General features: G+C 41.5%; 2 protein-coding genes across 2 annotated transcripts; one reads left to right on the top strand and one right to left on the bottom strand.

Annotated features, from left to right (window-relative positions):
- The first annotated feature begins 142 nt into the window (after positions 1-142).
- mmp14a (matrix metallopeptidase 14a (membrane-inserted)) lies at positions 143-10,926 on the top strand. The gene is made up of 10 exons (XM_079580676.1): positions 143-515; positions 7,093-7,241; positions 7,311-7,433; positions 7,575-7,882; positions 8,265-8,426; positions 8,504-8,643; positions 8,723-8,861; positions 8,976-9,126; positions 9,407-9,522; positions 9,605-10,926. Exons 1-10 carry the CDS (start codon positions 438-440, stop codon positions 9,922-9,924), a joined length of 1,686 nt encoding a protein of 561 aa, XP_079436802.1. The 5' UTR covers positions 143-437; the 3' UTR covers positions 9,925-10,926.
- Positions 10,927-20,088: 9,162 nt separating this feature from the next.
- mrpl52 (mitochondrial ribosomal protein L52) lies at positions 20,089-21,486 on the bottom strand. Its single transcript, XM_079580509.1, has 5 exons — positions 21,420-21,486; positions 21,097-21,166; positions 20,896-20,963; positions 20,377-20,441; positions 20,089-20,308 (listed from the first exon to the last, which is right to left on the bottom strand). The coding sequence occupies exons 1-5, from the start codon at positions 21,451-21,453 to the stop codon at positions 20,156-20,158; spliced, it is 390 nt and encodes a 129-aa protein (XP_079436635.1). The 5' UTR covers positions 21,454-21,486; the 3' UTR covers positions 20,089-20,155.
- Positions 21,487-23,070: the final 1,584 nt, after the last annotated feature.

The raw sequence follows: 23,070 nt of genomic DNA, 5'->3' as shown, positions 1-23,070 counted from the left end.
GGCACCAGTCAACGTGGTACTGTACGCTGACGTCATAGGGTCTTAGACACACACACACACACACACGCGCACACACACACACACCAAAAAAAAAATCCTCACATCTGGAGGAGGACCCAAAGAAAAACCAACTCTCTCGCACTGCTGTTTCTCTCTACCACGTCCTCAGCCATACTGAAGGATCAGGAGCCAAACTATAATGTGAGCCAACTTTAGACGAGCCTTTGTCTGTGCAGTTTGTGCTTTAGGACATATTCCTCTTTTTTTTAGGCTTCAAAAAAACTCTTGGAAAAGTTGTTCATGCGGATTCGAAAAGCACATCGGTGATTTTTTTTTTCCCTTTTTTTTCATTCCCCCCTTCTCGTCTCGTGCTGCTAGGACTGTGGTGGTCCTCAACAGAAAAGTGTAATTTTAGGACCTAGTTTTCCGACTGCACGATGCTGTCCAGCCTTATAACTTTGGCGTGTGGTCTGTGCTGCTTCAACTCTGTCTCTGCCGATGTGCTTAAAGCTGAGGTAAGTGGAGATATTTGTATTCAATTGATGACAGTACTGTATTGCTTCATTATAGCATGTTATTTACCTGTTGATGGTTTATCTAGTCAACATGCTGAATGTGCTCACTTGTTTTGATTGTGTGTGTGGGGCTCCACTCATGCAGGAGCCTTGCAAACTATAAGCCACAGCTGAGTTGCTTTGTTCTGAGAAAAAGGGGTGGCTATGTTTTTAGGGGAGGGGGGGGTTTAATGGCTTTCATCTGCTTGAAGAGTCGCACACAGTCCAGGAAGTGTGTCCCAAAACAAGCTGGACATAAGGCACTTTTGCAAGAGGAGGTCACAGGCTCCAGACACTCGACTACTACACTTAAAGCCGACAACTGAACTATTATGTGTATCATCAGGTCACGTGCTGCTCCCAAAATGACTGGGTGCACACAATGGGGGCGCCTTCAGTCTTGGCCCAATTGTTAAATTGCTTTTAAAAAAATAGTTGTGCATCCAAAATGGCATGCAAGACAATGAAGACATGGCATGACAGCCACACATCACTCTGAGGTAAGGGTCATAAAGAAACAAGACAATCACACAATACAGATGTTGCAGTCACCACCAAAACTTTATTGTGCGTGTGGTGCTTGAAAGTTAGTATTCCTAACTTTGTGATGCAGTATGAGGAAACAGGATGAACTAATTGCTAGGAAATTGAGGCACAAAAAAGGTATCTTGGGGCCAAAACCTAATTTGGCATCACTCACAGCTGTGCTCTCCACTTCCTGTCCAAGTAACTCTTCTTTTTTTTTAAGTAAGTCATGACTATGAACTTCAAAGTAGTAGGTCATCATCATCATCATCTTAATCATCTGTAATTAAAGCCTAATTAATGCTTTAATATATAATGATTAACCACAAAATTGATCACCCTAATCAATAACAATCTTCATAATATGTCTTTTTGCCTAAATGCAGTGTAAACGCAATGGGCAGGATGTATGGCACGGGAGGAAGGCCTTAGTCACGGACCACAAGATGCTGGCGTGTGACTCAGACCAGACACGAAGCAAGTCAGACAGTTTATAAGAAGCCGCGCTGATTAATGTCTGCAAACAAAGAGAAAAACAACATTTACGGCGTCCTCAGCAATGCCGGGATAAACATCTCGGACCGTGCTCAGTCAAGCCCTTCCTGCAGCGCCGGCCCTTTAGCAAACAATGACACAGATCACATTGCGTTTATTTATCTTATGGGGAAATTTTGTGGGGGGAATATTGTGTATGGAGATGGATGTGATGTTGTCATACGCGCCAGCCCTGGTGCAGAAAGAGGATAAGCCGTAATTACAGGTCAGGCATTACATCACCTGAGACTGGGATATGAAACCTGTGATCAAAAGGCAGACTTAGTCAAGAGTGGAGAAAGTTAGCTGAACAGCAGAGAGATAGGACACTATTCTAAGTACTAAGACGTTAAAATAGATCAAATAAGTCCCATACCATATCAAAGGCTACAAACACCTATCAGTATTACTGTATTATCTCAATTCATGTATCTTACTTACTATTCTAATATCACCATCAACTAAAGCTGTCTGCTGCTTGTAAAAGTTCACACTTCACTGTGATTGGTTAAATGGGCGTGTCACTCAATCACAGCATAGTGGAGACGGACCAATCAAAGATGAGGCTGGGTGGGGAACGTCTGTATTTCAGTACTTTCCTCCATTAGAACAGAAAAGACTTGAGAGATCATCATCAGAATCCGCATAGACATGATGTTTTTTTTGGTTGCATCCTGCCTTCTGATTGGCTGAGGATAAAGCTAATGACTGAAGAAGTAGCAGTGATTTAAGGGTAGAATGAAACAAAAACCAAAAAAAGATTAAGGCAATTGAGCTTGGAGGATGACAATATATTTCTTCTGAACACAATTAAAGTTCAATCTGGGAGATTCATATAATTCTGGCAATACTTTGTTCCCCTGTAGGTCCTCCAGTCACTTAGCATAAAGAAACATCAGAGAAAACTGTATCCTGCTTTCTGGGGTAGACCAGTGTGAGATAAACAGTATATATATATTCTGCTGGAGTCTTTACCGTCCACATAGGGTGGAGTTTTGCATTTTACCCCTTGCAGCTTTTATGGTTGAAGCTCTCATTAAAGAATTGGGTGGAAGCAGAAGTTCGGCTCACGAAACAAAGAATAGAGGAATTCTGTGGTTCATCACTGCTGCTTAAGATCTGAGCGACCCCCATGATGACTTTTGACAGATTTAATCCATGCTGAGTGATGGGGAAGCTCCACCAGACAATAAATAAAACATATCTGAAAGGAAAACCACTTCTCGCTAAACCTCGCCGCCCCACCATCTGCTTTCATTCATATTTTTGCCTGGTGTAACCTTTCTGTTTTTAAATACTAAAATGCTTAGCTTCGCTTTGTGAGTGAGGGGAGAGCACAGAAATGAAAACAGTCAGGTCTAAAAGCGGATCTGTCGGGAGATTTTGTCTTGCCGTAAGGAGACACATGTCTGTGATCCTTGTCAGGGGAGTCACATCAAAACACATCTGGCTCTGCTTCTCGTTTATCTCCACTACAGCTGCTGCTGATGGAGCTTCAAAGCGCGCTGTGATGACAGGCAGCACTTGGCACGTGGAAAAAAATGGTAAAATAATCAGATGGATTGAGTTTAGAAGAGAAGTGTTGCTCTTCAAGGATCATGGAGGCCTGATGTGCAAATTCAAAATAAAGAACTCTTTTAGGACACATATGAGATACACTGAGTAAATATTAAAGGTCAAATGTACAGTATAGCTGAAAAGGCAATACAGCAATTTGGCAATCAAACAGAAGAAGAAGAAGAACTTCCAATCACAGCCTCACAGATGCTTGCACTTCGGTAAAAGAATGCACATCTGGTCACGTTGTTTATGTTGTCATGTTCAAAATAGATGGACTTGTTGCATGTATACAGCATGTTTATACAGCGTGTTTATACATGCTGCAACACCTGCTGTTGTGTTTGACATACATGCAGGCCCACCATCCATGAAAACTCTTACACTTCTGTCTCATGAGAACATTTGCGAGGATACATCAGATTGCTGCAGCCTATGCGAGCTATAGATGCTAAATAGGTCACTCAAACGCCAAGAAATGAAGGCAATGTGAGATTCAGCTGCTCATGACCGGAGTTCTCAGGTTTTTTTCCATGGCACCGAGTGATAGGAACAACTGACTCAGTCCCTTAAATTCAAATTACTCAAACTCCTCGCGCCTTTGCCTGGCTTTTCTTCACCGCGTTAATGTCTTTACCCTCTCCAAAGCAAACGACACGTCAGGTTGTCTTTCATTCGACCTGGAGTCGGGCATTTTGTCCATTAATGCCCCTGACGCCCACAGTGTCGAGTTTCTTTATAGCTTTTCTGTTTTGTTTGGGATACTAGCTATGTTGCCTAAAGAAGGCAAATATTCAAATAAAGATATTGGCAAGTTTCCAATAAATATATCCTTATTCCTCTTTAGTTTCTGGAAGTCTTGCGGAACTTGTGGTTGAGTATTTTTGGTGCATCCGGAAAACAGCTCATTTTCATGTGAATGTCTGCGTTAGCCTGACCTCACGGGGAATTCACCATATTTTGTTAGACGTCACCCAAAGTGCCATCTTTTTGTCTTGAATGTGTTGGTCTGATTGGTTTCGGTGGTTTTACATTGCACAAATCATTAATGCGGTTTATTCTGTGTGAATCCTGACATTAACAGGCAGAGGCATACGACAAACAATGCAGGTATTGTGTGGCACAGAAAGTTTATGGGGATTGTTAATTTTTATACATTTTCGCTTTTCCGACAGTAAAAACTCAGCTATAACATACTGTATGTGCTGCTTTGCTTTAATTGATAATTGACCAAGTGGGCAGCACATTGGCACAGCGGTTAAGGCAAGCTGCTTCACAGCTTGAAGGTCCTGGGGTTCGATCCCTGGGCCGGACGGGACCAGGTTCTCCCTGTGTCTCTGTAGATTTCCCCCGGGTACTCTGGTTTCCCCTATCACTGCATGTACAATAGGTCAGGATGAATGAATGAAATGTCTCGAAGTATCATGCGGTAGATACATGTGCATTACTAGATTGAAATAGCTCACTGAATCTGTACAGTGTGTGTGAGTCAGGAATCTCCAACCTTTGAGTTCCTTCTACAGAATAAAAAACAGCAGTGAGCTTCTCTCTGCTACTCACGCTCTGAGGAAACTTGAGTCAGTCCAGAACAGATGGAGTACACTCTGAACAGGTTTAGGTCAAGATGCTAGTTCAACACAGTTTTTGCTCAATACTTCACTATATTTACCTAAATTCAATGTGTTCATAAGCTCAATCTTTTACTACAGAGTGAAGTGTCTGTAAATTTGACTCGTAAAACGTATGTAGAAAAGTAGAAAGCATTTGTGGAGCTACTTAAAAAGATCTTGCGAGCTTCTGGTAGATCCTAAGCTATTGGTTGGTGACCCCATGTAACAAGACACTCCGATAATCACCAATTTACTTGCACCATGGTGTCTTTATCTGAAGTCACACTGAGGTCAGGAAATCCATAGTACATCACCAGCTTCACCAGATTTACCCCTTGGTGCTGCTTGGTGTTGGGACCACATGTCACTCCGTTCACTGCACTGAACCCGAGGTGTGTTTGACCAAGCCAGTCTGCAGCCTTTTGACCACACAAACTACCTGAGGCTCCCCACGGCCAACAATACCAGCCATGTACCAACCTGAATAAATAGGAGCTTTGACGGAGGCTGCCCGGAGTGCAGGGAGGAGGGGCGCAGGTCGGGATATCGGAGGTGGTAGTGTGTTTTTATAGAAGCAGACTGGAGCCACCGGGAACACTGGCAGTAGTCAGTAAATGAGGAAAAGAAATGAATGTTGTAAAAGTCTGTGATGGGTGGATTCAGTAAATTGCTGGTAAATGAAATTAACTGAGCCGTAAAATGTAAAAGAGTTTAGTGAGATAATGAGAGAGATAGACAGAAATAAGGCTTTAGTGTTAAATGTGATCTGTGTTCTTGAGCCGCACAGTGACTGTGTGTGTGTGAGGCCTTCACTGCAGATAGTTCTGCCTGAAAGCTCCATTTTCACCCCAAACGCCTCGGCTTTGGCTCTGAAAGGAAAGCTCCAGCTCCATATCAAGAAAATAACAAAACTTTCACTTTTGTTTGTGATCACAATCGGAAAATGATGACAGAGTAATGGACTCAGGGATGGAAGAGATGGATTTTGATAAACATAGTGACACGATATCCGAAAAATCACGAATTCTGAGTTCAGGAGACCTCACAGAGGTGTTTTTGGTTTGTCTCACCTTCCATGTCAGTGTTTCTCTAGTCCAATGTCCACTGGACCTGGATTGGACCTTGATTAAGTGTTTTAGTTGAAATTTTGTTGGATGATTTTAACATAAAACAATTACTGAAATTAAGTATTATTATATATTGTAGTTGTCACTGATTTGATGAGAATATTTTCTGATGATAACAGAAACATGAGTTATGGGGTACATCAAGGTTGGGAACCACAGCCAAATATTTCTATAAAAAAGATTAATTTTAAATCTTTTTATTATGTGTATGTCCTGACAGGCCACAGTTCAGTTTCATTATTGGTTAGGAGCTTCAAAGTCAGTCTGCAGTTTATGAAACATAAAATGTGTGTCAAGTAACTTAATATCCTGTGGGCATAGCAGCCAACCTCCTTTATTATCTGATGCAGCACTCATCTTTAATAAGCCAGCTCAGGTTTACAGTAGCCTTGGGTTTACATTAGTGTAAATAATGTGGCCCAATGTGTTTTAAGACATGCTAACCCTGTGTTTAACAGTGTGGAGTCGCGGACCACCATCAGCTGCTGACGGTGGAAAGAATAGACAGACTTTTGAATTGTTAACATAAATAGAGTGGTTTGGGTTTACAAGGACAGACACGGGCAACAAGACTCCAAATTCAAGCTTTGAGGATCCTAAATGTTGCCTAAAATGTTTCTCTCTTTCCAGTTGTCTTTGGCTGCGTTTGTCTAGACTGCATGGGGGCCAGTGTGACTAAAATGACATCAGTACTCGTAGCATTTGCTTTATTTGGCTTTCAGCTCCTCCTCCAGTCCCATTACAACCCCACAACAAAGCTTTCTGTTGCATGTTCAGCGTAAATGCAGGGGCAAGCAGTTGCTATTGTTTTTAAGACTTTAGCTTTTAGGCTGTGGGTGTAGGATTTGAGGTAATGTTACTGTGGGCTGAAATCAGTCTGGTGCTCACTGACTTTGCCCTGACAATCGTGGAATCTGTCGTACACATCTGAGCTCTGGATGACAGGCCCAAACAGGATCTGGATGTAGACAAACGCACAGGTTCATACAAGAACTTAATCTTTTCAATGTTGACTAAGGGAATCGTGGAATTCTGATGTTCACTGCCATTTTCTGTGTGGGCAACTATAGTAGATTAGCACAGTCCAAATCATAACCTGTGTGTGCCTGTGTGATAACTGCTGCATATCTCATTGGCTTTGAAATGAACAAAAACAATATGAAATTCTCCTTTTTTTTTCCCTAGGCTTGGCTGCAGCAGTATGGCTACTTGCCCCCAGGTGATGTCAGAGCTCAGGCGATCCGCTCTCCGAAGTCAATCGAGGTCGCGATATCAGCCATGCAGAGGTTTTATGGATTAACAGTGACAGGAAACATCGACGCCAATACGATACAGTAAGTTCAAGTTATTAGGACGCACCACTCGCGCTTGATATTAGATGTTTGACTTTTTTATCCTTCCAGAGCAATGAGCCGAGCAAGATGTGGCGTCCCCGACAAGTTCGGCCCAGAGCTGAAAACCAACCTGAGGAGAAAGAGATACGCTGTACAGGGGCTGAAGTGGGACAAATCAGAAATCACATTCAGGTGAGGTTATGCACAAAAAGACAGTCAAACAATAGACAACATACTAATATTGTGCTTAGAGAAGAGAATTGATTTATTATGCAACTTTTTCCTTTTTACTTTAAATACATTTCTTTCTTTATCTTTTTTCATTGTCCGCAGCATACAGAACTACACTCCCAAAGTCGGCGAGCGCGCCACGTATGAAGCCATCCGAAAAGCCTTCAAAGTGTGGGAGAGCGCCATCCCCCTCACCTTCAGGGAGATCCCTTACAGCCAGATCAGGGACAAAGTGGATAAGTTTGCCGACATCATGCTGTCGTTTGCCGAGGGATTCCACGGCGACAGCACGCCCTTCGACGGAGAGGGCGGGTTCCTGGCGCACGCCTACTTCCCCGGCAACGGGATCGGAGGGGACACGCACTTCGACCTCGCGGAGCCGTGGACCACCGGGAATGTGGACCAGGGAGGTAAGATATTAGTTAATCATTCTACACAACAATAATGCATTAAAATGACCCTACAAAACAACTGTAGACCCATTTCATTGTTTACAGTCAATGGAATGGGTCTACAAGCTGTTTTTTAACCTTCATTCAAGTTTAGCTCTGTGGTAAATTGCATTCACTATATATAATCATCAACTTTTTATAATTGTAGGCACGTAAAAGTTAAGTATACATTTTTTAAGAACAATGATAAATATATAATTCTCATAGAACAGTTCATAGTTCTGAATAATGTGCATGAGAATGGTTTATGGAGGAAGCCATACAGTGGTTTTACTCCTTTGATGTGAAAGACTTAATGATCTAAGTTCATATGTTTACCCTTTTCCCTCTTTCCGTGAAGGTAATGACGTTTTCCTGGTGGCCGTCCATGAGTTGGGCCATGCACTCGGTTTAGAGCACTCCAACAGCCCCTCGGCCATCATGGCGCCCTTTTACCAGTGGTTTGAAACAGAGAATTTCCAGCTCCCAGACGACGACCGCAGGGGCATCCAGGCAATCTATGGTAAGACGTGACACTGTGTTAAACATGGCCTTTGTTTCATGATGTTGAAAAGGGTAAAACTTATTCATTTTCCACAGGAACTAAGTCTGGGGCTCCTCCTCCACCACCGCGTCCCACGAAAGCAACTAATCCAAGCAAACCAGACCACGGCCCTGACATTTGTGAAGGTCACTTTGACACGATTGCGGTTTTGAGAGGAGAGAAGTTTGTGTTTAAGGTACAATGTTGTAATCAAAGTCAAGTTCACAATTTCATGTGCTGTGCAACTAATAGAAAGTGGGATTTGTTTTGCATAGGATAAGTGGTTTTGGCGTGTGCGAAACAACAAGGTCCTGTCTGGATACCCCATGCCGATTGGTCACTTCTGGAAAGGCCTGCCTTCAGGAATCAACGCCGCCTATGAGAGGGACGATGGGAAGTTCGTCTTCTTCAAGGGTAGGCCCCGCTTGATTTAAACAACATGCGGAACATTGCGTCATCGCAGCTGCAGAGTGCTGTCTGCTCTGTGCTGGAAGCTGGTCAAATATCTTTCTTGCCTGTGATGTGCAGGCGACAGATACTGGGTCTACAGCGAGTCAGCCCTGGAGAAGGACTCTCCTAAAAGCCTGAGGGACATGGGAACCGGGCTGCCCAAAGACAAGATTGATGCTGCGCTTTTCTACACACCAACAGGACAGACATACTTCTTCAGAGGGAACAAGTGAGTCCATATGGGTTGTAGTAATTCATTCAACGCAAAAAAAAAAGATCGCCAATCGCCTCGCCAATCTGTTTATCAAGCTGTAAAATATCCAAATGTCCATTGTTCAGTAAAAGCTTCATCCTTACAGCAATCTCTCATCTTTAGACATTTTTTTCTCGTTTCCTTCCACAATGTTCCAAATCACTTATATTGTAGTTCTCATTTTACAGCAAGGCTTTGATACCATTCTATTTAATCTGTATTCAAATGGCACGTTTTCGTTTCTGTTTCCACACAGATACTACCGTTTCAATGAGCAGACGCGCTCTGTGGACAGTGGATATCCCAAGCCCATCAGCACATGGAGTGGAGCACCGGAAAACATCAAAGCAGCCATCATGAGTGAAGATGGATGTAAGTTACTCCTCCTATGGGCTCCTTAATACAATCAAACAAAGACATTCTAACCTAAATTGAACTTTCTTCTTCCTCCAAGCCTACACCTATTTCTACAAGGCCAATAAATACTGGAAGTTCAACAACCAGTACATGAAGGTGGAGTCTGGTTACCCCAAGTCGGTGCTGAGTGACTGGATGGGCTGCGACAGCGAGGAGCCTAAGCGGGGCAGAGAGGAGGAAGTGATCATCATCGAAGTGGACGAATCACACGGCGGGGCGGGGCCTGTGGCGGTGGTCATCCCGCTCCTGCTGTTGGTGCTGGTCGTGTTCACGCTGGGCGCGCTGTTGTTCTTCAGGAAGTACGGCACGCCGCGACGCCTGCTCTACTGCCAGAGATCCCTCCTGGACAAAGTTTAGAGCAAAAATAGTGAATTTTATGAATGACTGACTGCAGAAGGATGGACTATGTGACAAGTCGGGAAAGCGGCAGGAAAATGAACGGAAACGAGAGACTGAAGAACTGGGGATGAATGTTAAGATTTGGTGGTTTGTATTATGCCACAAAAGTGGAAAAAGCCCTCTGAACTGAATCAGGAAAATGAGTATTTGTATGTTTAAATATTTACATGCTCTGTTTGGACGTTGCTCCATGGATCACCTCCACCACCTTGAAATGTTTCTCAGCTTTATCTGGACGACTCCAGCTGAACTGCTGTCTGACCGATTAGACTAAACACTTGTTTTATTTGGGAAATATCGCACACTGCCATGATACTGTGTCCTGCAAGTAATGTCTTATTTTGGCATGTATTTTCTACCACTATGTCAGGTCAGTTTTTATACCAACCCTCTGTTTTTTTTTCTTCAAATGTTTGTTTTCATGCCAAAAGGTTTAGCACAACAGCCACAGGTCTGTGAAAAAACATATTTTTTTATATGATGTACTTGTATGTACTGATATCTGCACATTGCAACAAAATGCACAAAACAAGACCTTTTTTTTTCTTCTTCAGTGTAAGCAGTCAGAGGGGAAAGAAATTCTGAAACTTGATGTTTTAGATCGCAAAGATTCATTTTATGTCATTTTGTCATGTGAAAAAGCGGTACAGATTTCCAACAAATATGGTGCAATTTTGTTTATTACTGTTGTCAATTGTTGTGGGATATTCTGTTGTTATAAGTATGGTTATTGTTATTATTGTTCTCCTGTAAAGTCTTGTTTTGTTTGTGACATTGTCATTGGGGTCCTGCTGGACAGAGGCATAAGGTGACAATGATGAAATGAATCCATTCCAATCAAATATCGACAAACAATAATATTTATGAACAAAGATGGTGCTCAATCAATTTTACACAGATACAGAAAGTGATTTTTTTTTAAACAATGATAATGGTAATGATATTTATAATGATGATCAACAAGATGCAATGGAAATCTTTCACTTTTGTATCTCATCAAATAAAGTGAAATTAACGTATTTTCCACAAGCACAGCAATTCTTTGTTTTCTAAAAGGGTTTACGGTTCAACTTTGCAGAAGCAAGTCACGCGTGTCAACATCACTGAGATGAGCAAACAGATCCCTATTTCGGATTTCTCTTTTTCAATGACCCTTTAACTTTCTTGAAGCATTTCCAAAGCCCCTTCACAGGCACGGGTTTGTAAGCACATTTCACAACTTTCAGGGAGAAATACCGTCACAGTAAGATAAACAATAACTATCCTCCTGTTTTTACAATACGCTGGAGAAGAAAACATTTTATTCCCATACCAGGAATAGTTATAAGGCCTTTCATGACCTATTCCAAAGGCGGGACACTGAAGTAGGGGCTGCAAGATGATTTTGAGTAAAAAATGTTTACATCAGTGACATTCAATTTGATGTATTCTTGACTGCATATTGTAGTGAAATTAACTCAAATATCAAAATACAATGTCCAAACTAATAACCCCTTAACCCCTACCTTAAAGGAATAGGCCACCGTTTTTACATACTGAGATATGTTCTTACCTTAGCTGTGACGAGTTCTTTAGGACCTGTCTGATCTTCCCCCGTGCCTTCAGTCAAGTAAACACAGCGCAGACGGCGTTAGCATTTAGCCTCTCCCTCTCTCCTCTATAGCTCGAAAACAGATAGAAGCTACCAAGCTCTTCCACGTTTTCCCTATTTAAATATGGTTATGTGAAGTGTTCCACTACAAAGGGATAATTACACAAAATGAAACAATGTGGATTTTCTAAGCGGATAAAAGGGGGAACTATATTGTAAGGCGTAATAATACCAGGAGTAGTTCGAAATCCGCGTTTAAATAGGGAAAACGTGGAAGAGCTTGGTAGCTTCTATCTTGACCTGTTTTGGAGCTATAGTGGAGAGAGGGAGAGGCTAAATGCTAACGCCGTCTGCGCTGTGTATACGTGATAGAAGGCACGGGGAAAGACCAGACAGGTCCTAAAGAACTCGTCAAAGCTAAGGTAAGAACATAGCTCAGTGTGTAAAAACGGTGGCCTATTCCTTTAAAGGTGCATTATGCAACTTTTGATGCGGAAAAAAAAGTTTATATTTGTGCATATTTGACCTTGTAGTGACCGAGTGGCTGTATGAGTTGCCAGCATGTCGCCTTTACTTTCCATCACAGTGGTCTCTATGACGCTCCAGGATCAATTGTTTTGTAGGTTTTCTGGTGTCAGCAGTGAAAACCTTCCAAACATTGATCCTGGAGCGTCCAAGAGACCACTGTGATGGAAAGTAAAGGCGACATGCTCACCACTCATACAAATAGGTACAAATACTTTTTTTTTTAGGCAGAAAAAGTTGCATAGTGCATCTTTTACCAAGCACATATTCTCTAGTTTTGCTCAAATCTAAAAGCTTCTCGACTGGAGAGCTTACAGCCTGCAGGCCAGTGTAATGCCTCATTTGAAAGCTAAGACCTACAAAACTCATCTAAGCTTCTCTCTTGTTTTTGTTAACACGTTTGAGTCATTTTTGTTGCTTTTTTTAAAATCACGTTTTGTTGGGGGTTTTGCCCTATTTTTGTCACGTTTTTAAAGCTGTTTTGCGTGTGTGTCTTGGCCACGTTTAGTTTTTTTTTAGAGTAACACAAAAATGTGATCAAAGCAACAAAGACGTGATGAAAACATAACCAAAAAGGACGAAAGTGAGACAATCATAACGAGGAAGACGCTTAGATCACTTGTGTAGGTCTTAGCTTTCAAATGTAGGCTGCAAGCTCCATCGGGTAAAGCTGAACTGAAGAAAACATGCTTGGTTAAGGTAAGAGGGTATACCAGATTTGAAATGTTTTGCACCTTAAATGATTATCAATTACATTTTACTGAAGGGGGTCCCGAGATTTTGGGGGTCGCGGCCCGAAAGGTTTGGGAACCCCTGCTTTAGCTCATGTTTTGGCCTAGGTCCGAGCAGGTCATGTGCCGTGGAACTGGGCGGAAAAAATGATGGAGCTCACATTTTTTGGACAAGCTGTTTCCAAGTCGGCATCTGTATTTTAAAAAGGTTCAGTGTGTGTGCGTGCTATATGTTACGTGCCTATAGGAACACGAGAAAGAAAAAGAAGAAACCACATTACTCCGTGACACTTGGCTGCTAGGATTTATGGAGAAAATGTGCGAAGAAAAATTGCACATCGAAGGAAAGAGGAGAGAGAACGGCTACGGGGCTGAATTACGGGACATCTGCAGATTTCTGTATTTCCTTTCTTTCTGCAGAATCGTTCTCTTTACAATCCGCTCCTCCTCCTACAAACCACAAGTATCTCTGGTCTGTTTTTGCGTTTTCAGTTCCTCCCTTTGCCCTCTTTCAACTACTGACATTCTCCAAAGTCAGCCAAAAGTATTCAGGAAAACAGCCACGCTTGTCCAGCTATAATGTAATTAACTGTGTTGCTTTCTTAGAGGCTTTTGTGTGACCTTTTTTTCCTCATACTTACGGTAAACAACAGCCCAGAAAAACCACCAACCATGAGGCCGCAAACATAAAAGCAAAAATTTCCAACAGTTGATATTATTTTAATGCAACTATATGCGGTTATTATGTTACTCTTGTGACCTAAGAAAGGGGGTCGCCGACTGCACAAATTTGGTGAAACTTTGGTGGAAAACGTTCGGGACAAAGTTCGGGTTATGGAAGATTTGCTGCCATGGTAACGGTCAGCTAAACCAATCAAAGGCAGACGAAAACCGAGCTCATAATTTGTGGTTTAATGAAGAGGGTGGACTTGGGCTTTGAAGAGGCCAAGACTTTCCAAATCCTTCCCCCTTCGAGTTTTCAGATGGTTTTGTAGGTTGGTAGGACTATATTTTGAAGTCAGCACCATTTAATTGTTTAAATACAATTACTCTTTTTCCACGAACTGAGAAACAGTCTCCATACAAAATGTTTTACAAGAAGAATGAAGAAGCAGCAAACGCAACCAGGTTTTGACCTTTCTCCAGGTCGGCTTTACCCCAATCTAAAAGCTTATATAGGCCGGTGTAACACCCAAAAAAACCTGATCTTAAAGGGACTACACAGAGTTTAAATGTTAAAATTATGTATTTTCCTCCCCCTACATGTTCCAACAATGTCCTACGGTGTAGAATGTAGAACCTGTTCACCACAACTGCCTCTAAAATCCTGCTCTGTCACTCAAAAAGGTGTTAATTCGGGTCTGAAGTGCCGTCATGCATGAGCTTAATATAGAACCTGCAGTTACACGTATGACCTGAGGTGGCAGTAGTGAGTATACAATGGAAAACTTGCGTCTAGCCCCTTTAAGGGATCTTTTTTCTTGCTGTGTTTTTTTTTTTTTTTATCGTTTTGTTGAGTTTTTGCCACTTTTTTGCTGCGCTTTCATCGCTTTTTGAAAAAACGTTTCTGTGGCTTTTTTGTCACTGCTTTGTTGCACTTTGATCGCTTTTTTTTTGCTGCATTTCTGTCACATTTTTGCTGCTTTTTACTTGCTCTTTTGTGGCTTTTTTGTTACATTTTCACCCTTGTTTTCATCAAGAAGCTTTTAGATTTGAGTAAAGCCAAACCGGAGAAAATGTGTCAAGAGTTAAGAGGTTTAAAGCCCTAAAAAGATCCTACAGATTAAAACCCCAGACTCTACAGACCTGTGACTTTCCGCTGCTGGTGTTTTTGTTATCTACTTCTGAGACGTGTGTGTACTGACCGCACACTCCTCCGTGGGGCATTTTCCACGACTTTTCAACGACAAACACCTGCAACCTGATCTTATGCCACGTGCACAAGATGATGTTTTTCTTTTTGTCTCGCGCATACTGTAACTCCCACTTACCAAATCAACATTTTTATCTTCTCCGAGAGCCACATCTGCTCCTTCGCTCTCCTCCCACCGCGGCTCGCTCCAAGTCAGCTGGACTTCCCATTTGTCTGAGCGAATCTCTCTTAGGTGCAGTAACCATTTGGAGCCCTCTGTCACTCTAGAAAAAAGATCAGCAGAGAAAGCACAGTTAAACCTTGCCTTACCATACAATAATAAACAGATTTGTTGTATTCAAAGTGTGTTAATTACAGAGCAGCTGGAAACGCAGCCCTCCATGCCTGTTGAGGGCCGGGCGCGCTGATGTTCACATTTTGTTATTCATTGTAGATGTTTTAGTGTCTGCTACAAGTGTTTTTCAAGGCGGTCTGAATACTGTGTGAACTCTCAGTATATTCTATGCCGGTGTCCCGCTTCTCTTTCCTCGTCAGCCATTTTAATGCTGAACTCGGGGGCCGGGGCTGGAACCACCATCCCAGCTCAGCACTCCTTCCCCAGTGCCAGGCAGGAAGTGGCCCGGGACAGCTGCTTGCAATTCAACCTGAGACTTTGTTTGGGTGACCTACATTATGGCACCATTTATTTTCTACGGTAGATGGGGACTTTTCATGTACAGGGGCAAAGGTAGTCATTGTGGTGGCAAAGAAAAACAAGTGCTGAAAACATGTATTAGAGCAGAGCCATGGAGTGTGTTTACGGCTCAGCGTTGCTGTTCAGAGAAGCATCGAGGTCAACTGTCCCGCCACTGACTGTGTCTTTTACTAGACAATTCAGTATTTTAACATGGATCAAATTCAACCATTTGCCATACTTAGACTTGGCAGAATTTCTTATTTATTCTCAGTGGTGGAAAGTAACAAACTAAAAAGTACAAGTACAAGAAAAAAGTACAAATTATAGGTACTTTTACTTTACTTAAAGGAACAGGCTACCGTTTTTCCATACTGAGATATCTCATTACCTGAGCTTAGATGAGTTTATACATTGCCTGTCTGGTCTTTGTGCCCTCGGAAGAGCTTGGTCGCTTCAAACTTCACCCCGTTTGGAGCCATAGGAATACACTGGGAGAGGCCAAATGCCAACAACATCTTTGGTTGTTTTGCGAGACTGAGGGAACGCACAAAGACCAGACAGGTAGGTATCAAACCGTCTAAGCTCAGGTAAGAACATATCTCAGTATGGGAAAAACAGTTGCCTGTTCCTATAAAAATACATTTTAAGATGAATACTGTTTATTTTTACTTTTTAGAGCCTGTATCTGTATTTTTTATCCCACTGCATATTTAAATTAGGTAAAAAGTAAAAGTATTTTATTGTCAAAGTGACCTCTCTCAATGAACTGGTTTAGTCCCAGTTTCAACTTGGTTTAATAGTTTACTCCTTTAGACTTTGTTTAGATCAGTGTTAATGAAAAAAAACATATTTTAATTTAGTTTTAGTCTTAGTCTTTTGACGAAAATGTAATTTGATTTTAGTCTAGTTTTAATATCTTCAATTTTAGTCTAAAGTACATTTAGTCGACTAAATTTAAGACGAATTGAGTCGACTTTGCATTGATAATATTGATTATAATCATATTTAATCTTGTTCCTCTGCTTGATGGAGATGCTCCACATGAACAAAGCTCAGAGCTGATCTTTTGGTGTGAATTTACATGATCTGAGGCTCTTTCAGACGGTCAATAGAAGTTTGGATGATTTTAGTCTCTCCCTTTCGTTTTCTATTTAGTCTTATTTTAGTCGAGTAAAATATCTGGACATTTTAGTCACAGTTTTAGTCTCATGAAAAACTTTTAATTTAGTTTTAGTCCAATTTTAGTCGTCAAAAATATCACTTTCACTAAAATTAAGACTAAATATTTTAGTCGACGAAATTAACACTGGTTTAGATCTAGTTTGGTTCCTGTTTTTGACCTGTGTTAGTGGTTTACTCGTTTAAACTCATACTTTTACTTAAGTACATTTATGGTCCTGAATCTGCACTTTTGCTTAAAGGGACTAAATGCAAGTTGGTCATTTTTCTCCTCACTGCTGCCACCTCAGATCTCACGTATAACTGCAGGTTCTATATTAAGCTCGGGCATGACTGCACTTTGACCCGAATTAACACCTTTTTGAGTGACAGTGCAGGATTTTAGAGGCAGTTGTGGTGAACAGGTCTGAGCTCATTCTACATATTAGGACATGGCTGGAACAAGAAGGGGAAGGAAAATACATCATTTTTACATGTTTAAGCTCCGTACAGCCCCTTTAAGTAAGAATAATGAAAACCTCTCCCACCACTGTTTATGCTTTTATGTTTAATCTTAACCCCCGCCTTAACTGAGCTCATTTTCTCCAGTTCGGCTTTACCCAAATTTAAAAGCTTCTTGGAAATAAGTCTAAACAAAAGTGTGATGAGGACGCAAGGTTAAAGGCCCTGTATCTGATATTTTGGGATTTTTCGAAATGCGTAAGGGAAGGACACAATTAGTTTAAACTTTGATCCCTCTATATATACATTGGATACATGGCCTTTGAGCATTGAAAGACTTTAGCTTCAACCATTGGTGGTCAGTCAAGAAATGATGATTTTGAGTTGTTTTTTTCTTTCTACCATGAGATAGGGCTGATGCCTTATTGTAGGTTTTGTGTTCTTTCTATTGAAAATAATAGACAAGTTTAAAATGTGTTGTTTTAGTCAGCGGCCTATATCTGAAGCTCACTTTCCCATGCAAATTTATGCTGTTTAACTGAGTCAAACATGCGAGCCCCATGTGTGCTCAGAAGGAAAAGGCGGGTGCGCGTTTAGGTCAGGAAGCGGCCTTTTGAAACGACTTGCTGAATCAGACTCTCCACAAAACCCCCACCGGACTCTGTGCCAGGATGCTGCCCATGGCCTTGCACCCCCCCAACCCCCGCATGGGGTCACATCTACCAGGAATCCCCCCCCCCCCACACTTCCCTGGTAACATCTAGTGAGTGAGTGGGTATAAAACTACTCTAGGCTAATCCTCAAAGGCTTTGTTCAGCGCTGACCTCACCTAACTCAAAAAAAAAAAAAAAAAACATTCTCCATTTTAACCAGGCTTCTTCTGTGCCCACTGTTGCTGACTCCTGCACAATACCAACATCTGGATCTCATTTCCTCCAAACCAAAACAACACAAGGCGTAGGGGAGGAGTGGGAGGGGAAGAAAAAGGACGGGAGGAGTCTTGAGGGGAGAAAGATATTCCTGATGTGAGAAATATGGCGGGTGGAGAAGCACTGGAATATCAGATGCTTATGGAAGAAGGGCCTCTCCCCCTTATATCCACAGCTGGACAGTCAGCTGTTGATACAGAGTCCAATGGGACTGCAAATCTCAAATCACCACATATGTCCAGTCAGCGGCGTCACAAAGGGTGGGCGGATGCTCTTTCAAAACGGGCATTCAGTGTGTCTATTTGTGTACTTCTTCTGCAGGTTATTGCATATTATGGTTTAGTGCAGTAAGTAGTAGTAGGTAGTAATTAAGTAATAGATTAAGAATTAAGTAAAGTCTGCTCAAATATGTCTAATAAACCATGCGAGTTGACTGGCACCATTTGTTATTGACTCTGCATCACTATGAAGATGCACAATAACACAGGCGAGTTGTTCAGCTAAAGCTCCTAGGGAAAGCTCTTACTGTTTCTGGTATTTATTAGCATGGGTGTGTGAGTGAGGTATTCATGTGTCTACTTAAAACGAGATTATCACGGAAACATTTTAATCTCAGGGGAGTCGTTACAGAAAGCAAACCAGAGGTACTGCACCAGGCTTAATAGTGAGCAGCACAGGAACCAAGCTTCTATTTGTTCTTGGGACCAAGAGTGAGGGATGGAAGGAAAAAGAATCTGAGGCTATTCTTCCATATGTTTTTGATGTGACTAAGCCACACTGCAGCTTAACGTTTCACCCAAATAAACATGATATTTAAAAACACGCATCTTTACTGTCAGTAGGCAATAATCTCTCTTAGCAGGGCGTGCATCACCAGTTCGTCTCCATGGAGATGCAGTATGGCTTCCCTTGGATTGGCCCCAGGGACCCAAATATGAGGTTTAAATACTAGGACTTCCTTATCTATCTAATCATTAGGAGCGTATTTGGTATTGCTGGCATGTTTTTGTGCTTGGAGTTTTAGTTTCTTTTGTTTGCCTTTAATACAAGCTCTGAATTCCATAGTTAAGAAATTTCCCTACACCGTACTGCCAACATTGCAGCTTTATTCCAATCAAGCTTTGCCCCCAAACTGTCCTGCCGGCTTTTCATAGTCCTTACCCACTTCTCTGAACACCTGCAGCTTGTTCGGCGTCGACCCACACCCCTTTAAGACAACAAACATTCAGCCCTTAACACTGTAAAAAGACAAAGAATGGGGCGAGAGGGGAAGAAAGAAAAAAAAAAGTCCCCATTTCCACAGCAAAGAATCTGCAACTCAGCGGCTAGGGGCCTTAATTACAGTGAGGCTTTGCTGAAGTCTGCAACACGACCCAGGCACAGAGGGGGAGACGGCGCAGAAAGGCTAGAGAGGGCAGGAATCCAAAAAGAAGTGTTTCCTGACTTTGCAAATAATGTGTTTATGAAGTCAGAAATACACTAATATAGGCTGATTGTACAAAAATAGCACTCTTCTCTCCCTAATGTTGGAGTGGTTCTCTAACTGTGGAACATGCAACACTGGTGGCACTTCTTTTTTCATCAGGGTCTGTTGCATTTTCAAACTTTTCTTTTCAAACAATACTTTTTATTGTGCGATCGTTTCATTTATGCTTTACTCAATACCTTATCGTTTTACGAAATGAAATATAGCAAGATTCTCAAGTATTCAGTTATATGAATGGCTGCAGCAGCACAAAGCCTGAGGTGGTCTTCACTAAACCATGCATCATTGGTTTTGAGTAGCAACATTTCACTTCAGCTAAACCAACCACACACAAACATTTAGGACCTGAATCAGAGGGACTTTATGCAGGCCAGCTCCTCCCTTCCTCTGCCCGCTCAACCTCACTCCACTGAGTCACCAGACAAAATGGCGTTTGGGTCTAGGAGTTTCCACAGCTGCAGAAATGCTGCATCCTAGTGGAAGCAAGTTGATATTATGAGTGACTCAGACTGAAAGGTACCAGCATCTATATTTTCTCACATAAACGGGTCAAAACATGGTTTGCCAGATTAAGAAGTATTAAGGAGGCTGCACATTGGGCAGATGGACGTAATAGGGTGTATTGTAATTGTATTAGGATTGCGCAGTTGAAATAATCCCAGAGGTTATATCTGTATAAATAATAAACACAAGATGTATTCACTGTTTAATTTAGGAAAATAAGAAACAAACACTTGGTAACAAAGCAACTACTGGTTCTAACTCTTTGGGTTCTTCTTCGTTAATAGTCTTCCTTTTGGATTGAATAATAGAGACTTCCTGTGCTCCTCCGCACGTTTGGCCTCCTCCTGTTTCTGTTCCCACACCTCGATCCCGCGGTCCACCTCAGAGCTTAGCATCACAATGCGTCTCTGAAAAACACAAAGAAGTCTCAAAGACTGTACAAACAGCTAAAGATCCCAAAATAGGTTTTACTTACTGCTAGGTTTTCCCTCTCTTCCCTTCTTTTTAGCTGACCTTTCAGAAGAGGGGCTGGTCTCCCATCTGTGAACATAACAGGTACAGTTTACAGGTGCTCATCATATAATCAGAATATCATGGAAGAAGTGCATTTACGTCTGTTATTCAACTTAAACTGTGAAACTAATATATGATAGACTCATTACATGCAAAGTGAGATATGTAGCCTTGACTTGTTATTATTTTGATTATTATGGCTCACAGCTTGTAAAAACCCTAATTAAAAATCTCAGAAAATTTGAAAATTAAAAAATGGACTGTAATCCATAATCGTCAAAATGATAGAGGCTTGACATATGTCACTTTGCATGTAATGAGTCTGTATCATATATTAGTTTCACATTTCAAGTTGAATAACAGAAGTAAATTCACTTTTTCATTATATTCTAATGATATGACAAGCACCTGTATTCTCATTGCAACACATAGCGCCAATTTTTGGCATATTCTCAATATACTGTAGTCAAAAAGACATTACCTGCAAAAGACCAGTCTGGAAGATCTGTGAGAGGTCCGAATTCAGAGCCAGTGGGGGAAAGTCCATTCCTAAAATCATAACATAAAATAAAAGTGCAAAACAGTTGAACGCCAGAAGCAAAATATCCATAATGTTTAGGTGGATTAGCTACTTGTCATAATAAAAATACAAATATTCATCACACTCATTGCGTGAACTTACTCTTTCCTCCATTTCTGCCCAGCTTGTACAGTGGGTGTTGTGTTCAAGTGTCTCCTGCTGTGCTTCAGAGCTGAAACCACACATTCACTTCAGCTCATGGATGCAGCTACAGCTTCATAACATTGCATTTACGTGCTGTTAGCATCGCTGTTAGCATCACAGTTAGGCATGTGAACTTGTGTTGTTTAACACAGGTCCTTAAACAATACATGATTTTATGAAACTCGTGACAATAACTATATGAGCTGGCGACACGAAAAAATGAAGAATGAAAGACATAAAAGCAACATAAACAGCATTTTAGATGGCAACCTCTGTCTCACCTGAAAAGCACAGCGTCCTGAAGGAGGCCGCCATGATGACTGCACTGTTACACTTGTCCAGCAGAGGGCGATAGATACGTGATGATTATTCTCGTCAAAGGATTTTCTCAAAGTCAGAGGGCAAACAAGTCTAATGTCTTTCATTAAAGCCATTTAAAATGTTCCCTTTTAAGTAAGTGGGTTGATCCTTGTCCAGGCTAACTGTTGCCATTGAAATAAACGTTTGTATTTTGTTTTCTGATGCACATCGGCCAGTGTCCCGGACGTTTGTGAATGTTGTGAATGGTAACTTCGCGGATATGTGTCAATAAATGGTCCTAGGTTCACTAGAGATACACTCCTTGATCTTCGATGCATTTCTGACGGCTATGCGGTGCTGAGACACTAAGCCCCGAAGAATTTCTCTGTTGGCTTTGCAACATGTTCCCACTCGCAGCCTGTGAGGTAAACGCTATGGTTTGTAGGGACTGCAGAAGCGACTCCACTGAACCGCAGGAAGAGGCTCACGGGCCGTCTCATAGAGGTGGGGGGCTTCGAGACAGACAGAGAGGGCCCACTGTGGCTGCACTAACCAAACAAACCTGTTGTAAGGCCCTTGTTTTATCAGGGGGCAGGGGCCGGTCTGTTTTTGTATAACCGTTAACTGACACTAAACGGCCGGAGAGAGGTGACTGGTCGATCCTGAAATAGTCTAGAAACAGTGCGGGATGTTTACTCTGTATCGTCCTTGGAGAACTCACATTCACCGAAAAAATTTGCCTGCCGCACCACGATACTATGTTCTTCCGCACATTCCACAGGCTGGTGGTAGAATAAAATAGTGCAGTTGCCATGAGCGACGGATTGATTGGGGGCATAGATAGAACTACATGATTGGTGGACTGTGGACGTTAAATCATCCTCTATGGATCAATATCCTTGTATTTGCATTTCCATCATGGGGGGCGGGGGCGATGCAAATATTACCTCATTGTAATATTTTATTTTTATTTTTTATTTTTTTTACGTCACAGATGTAATGAGAACGGGGGCTGTAGTTTGAAACCTATAATAATAATAATAATAATAATAATAATAATAATAATAATAATAATAATAATAATGATAATAATAATGATAATAATAATAATAATAATAATAATAATAATAATAATAATAATAATATTATTATTATTATTATTATTATTATTATTATTATTATTATTATTATTATTATTAAGTCCTCTATTTGTCTCAAACATGTACCCTAATTGATACCCTGTCTTGGAGAGAGAGAGAGAGAGAGAGAGAGAGAGAGAGAGAGAGAGAGAGAGAGAGAGTTTTATGTGTCTGTGTCTGGTTAAACACTGTGCATTTATCGCAAGTTATCACAAGTTCCTATAATTAATTTTGAACAGGGCTGGTTTGGCGGAGTGTGCGCTGCGTATGAATGACGAAACAGAGCCCAGAGCCAGGGCTCGAGGGAAAGGTGTCCCGGCCGCCGCGCACAGATAAAGGGAAGACATCAGTTGTCAAGGCAACGCCGGAGTAATGTGCGCAGAGGCGGAAGTACTTTCAAAATTAAACTGCATGGTGTAAACGAATGCACGTGTTGAACCAATAAAGCCCACAAGACGCATTGTTGGTGTTGTAAGCTTGGTTTGATTGAGTA

This window comes from Gobius niger, assembly GCF_951799975.1.
Source record: "Gobius niger genome assembly, chromosome: 21".
NCBI lineage: Eukaryota > Metazoa > Chordata > Actinopteri > Gobiiformes > Gobiidae > Gobius > Gobius niger.
The sequence above is the reverse complement of the archived record's forward strand: the minus strand, read 5'-3'. Positions and strand labels throughout refer to the sequence as shown.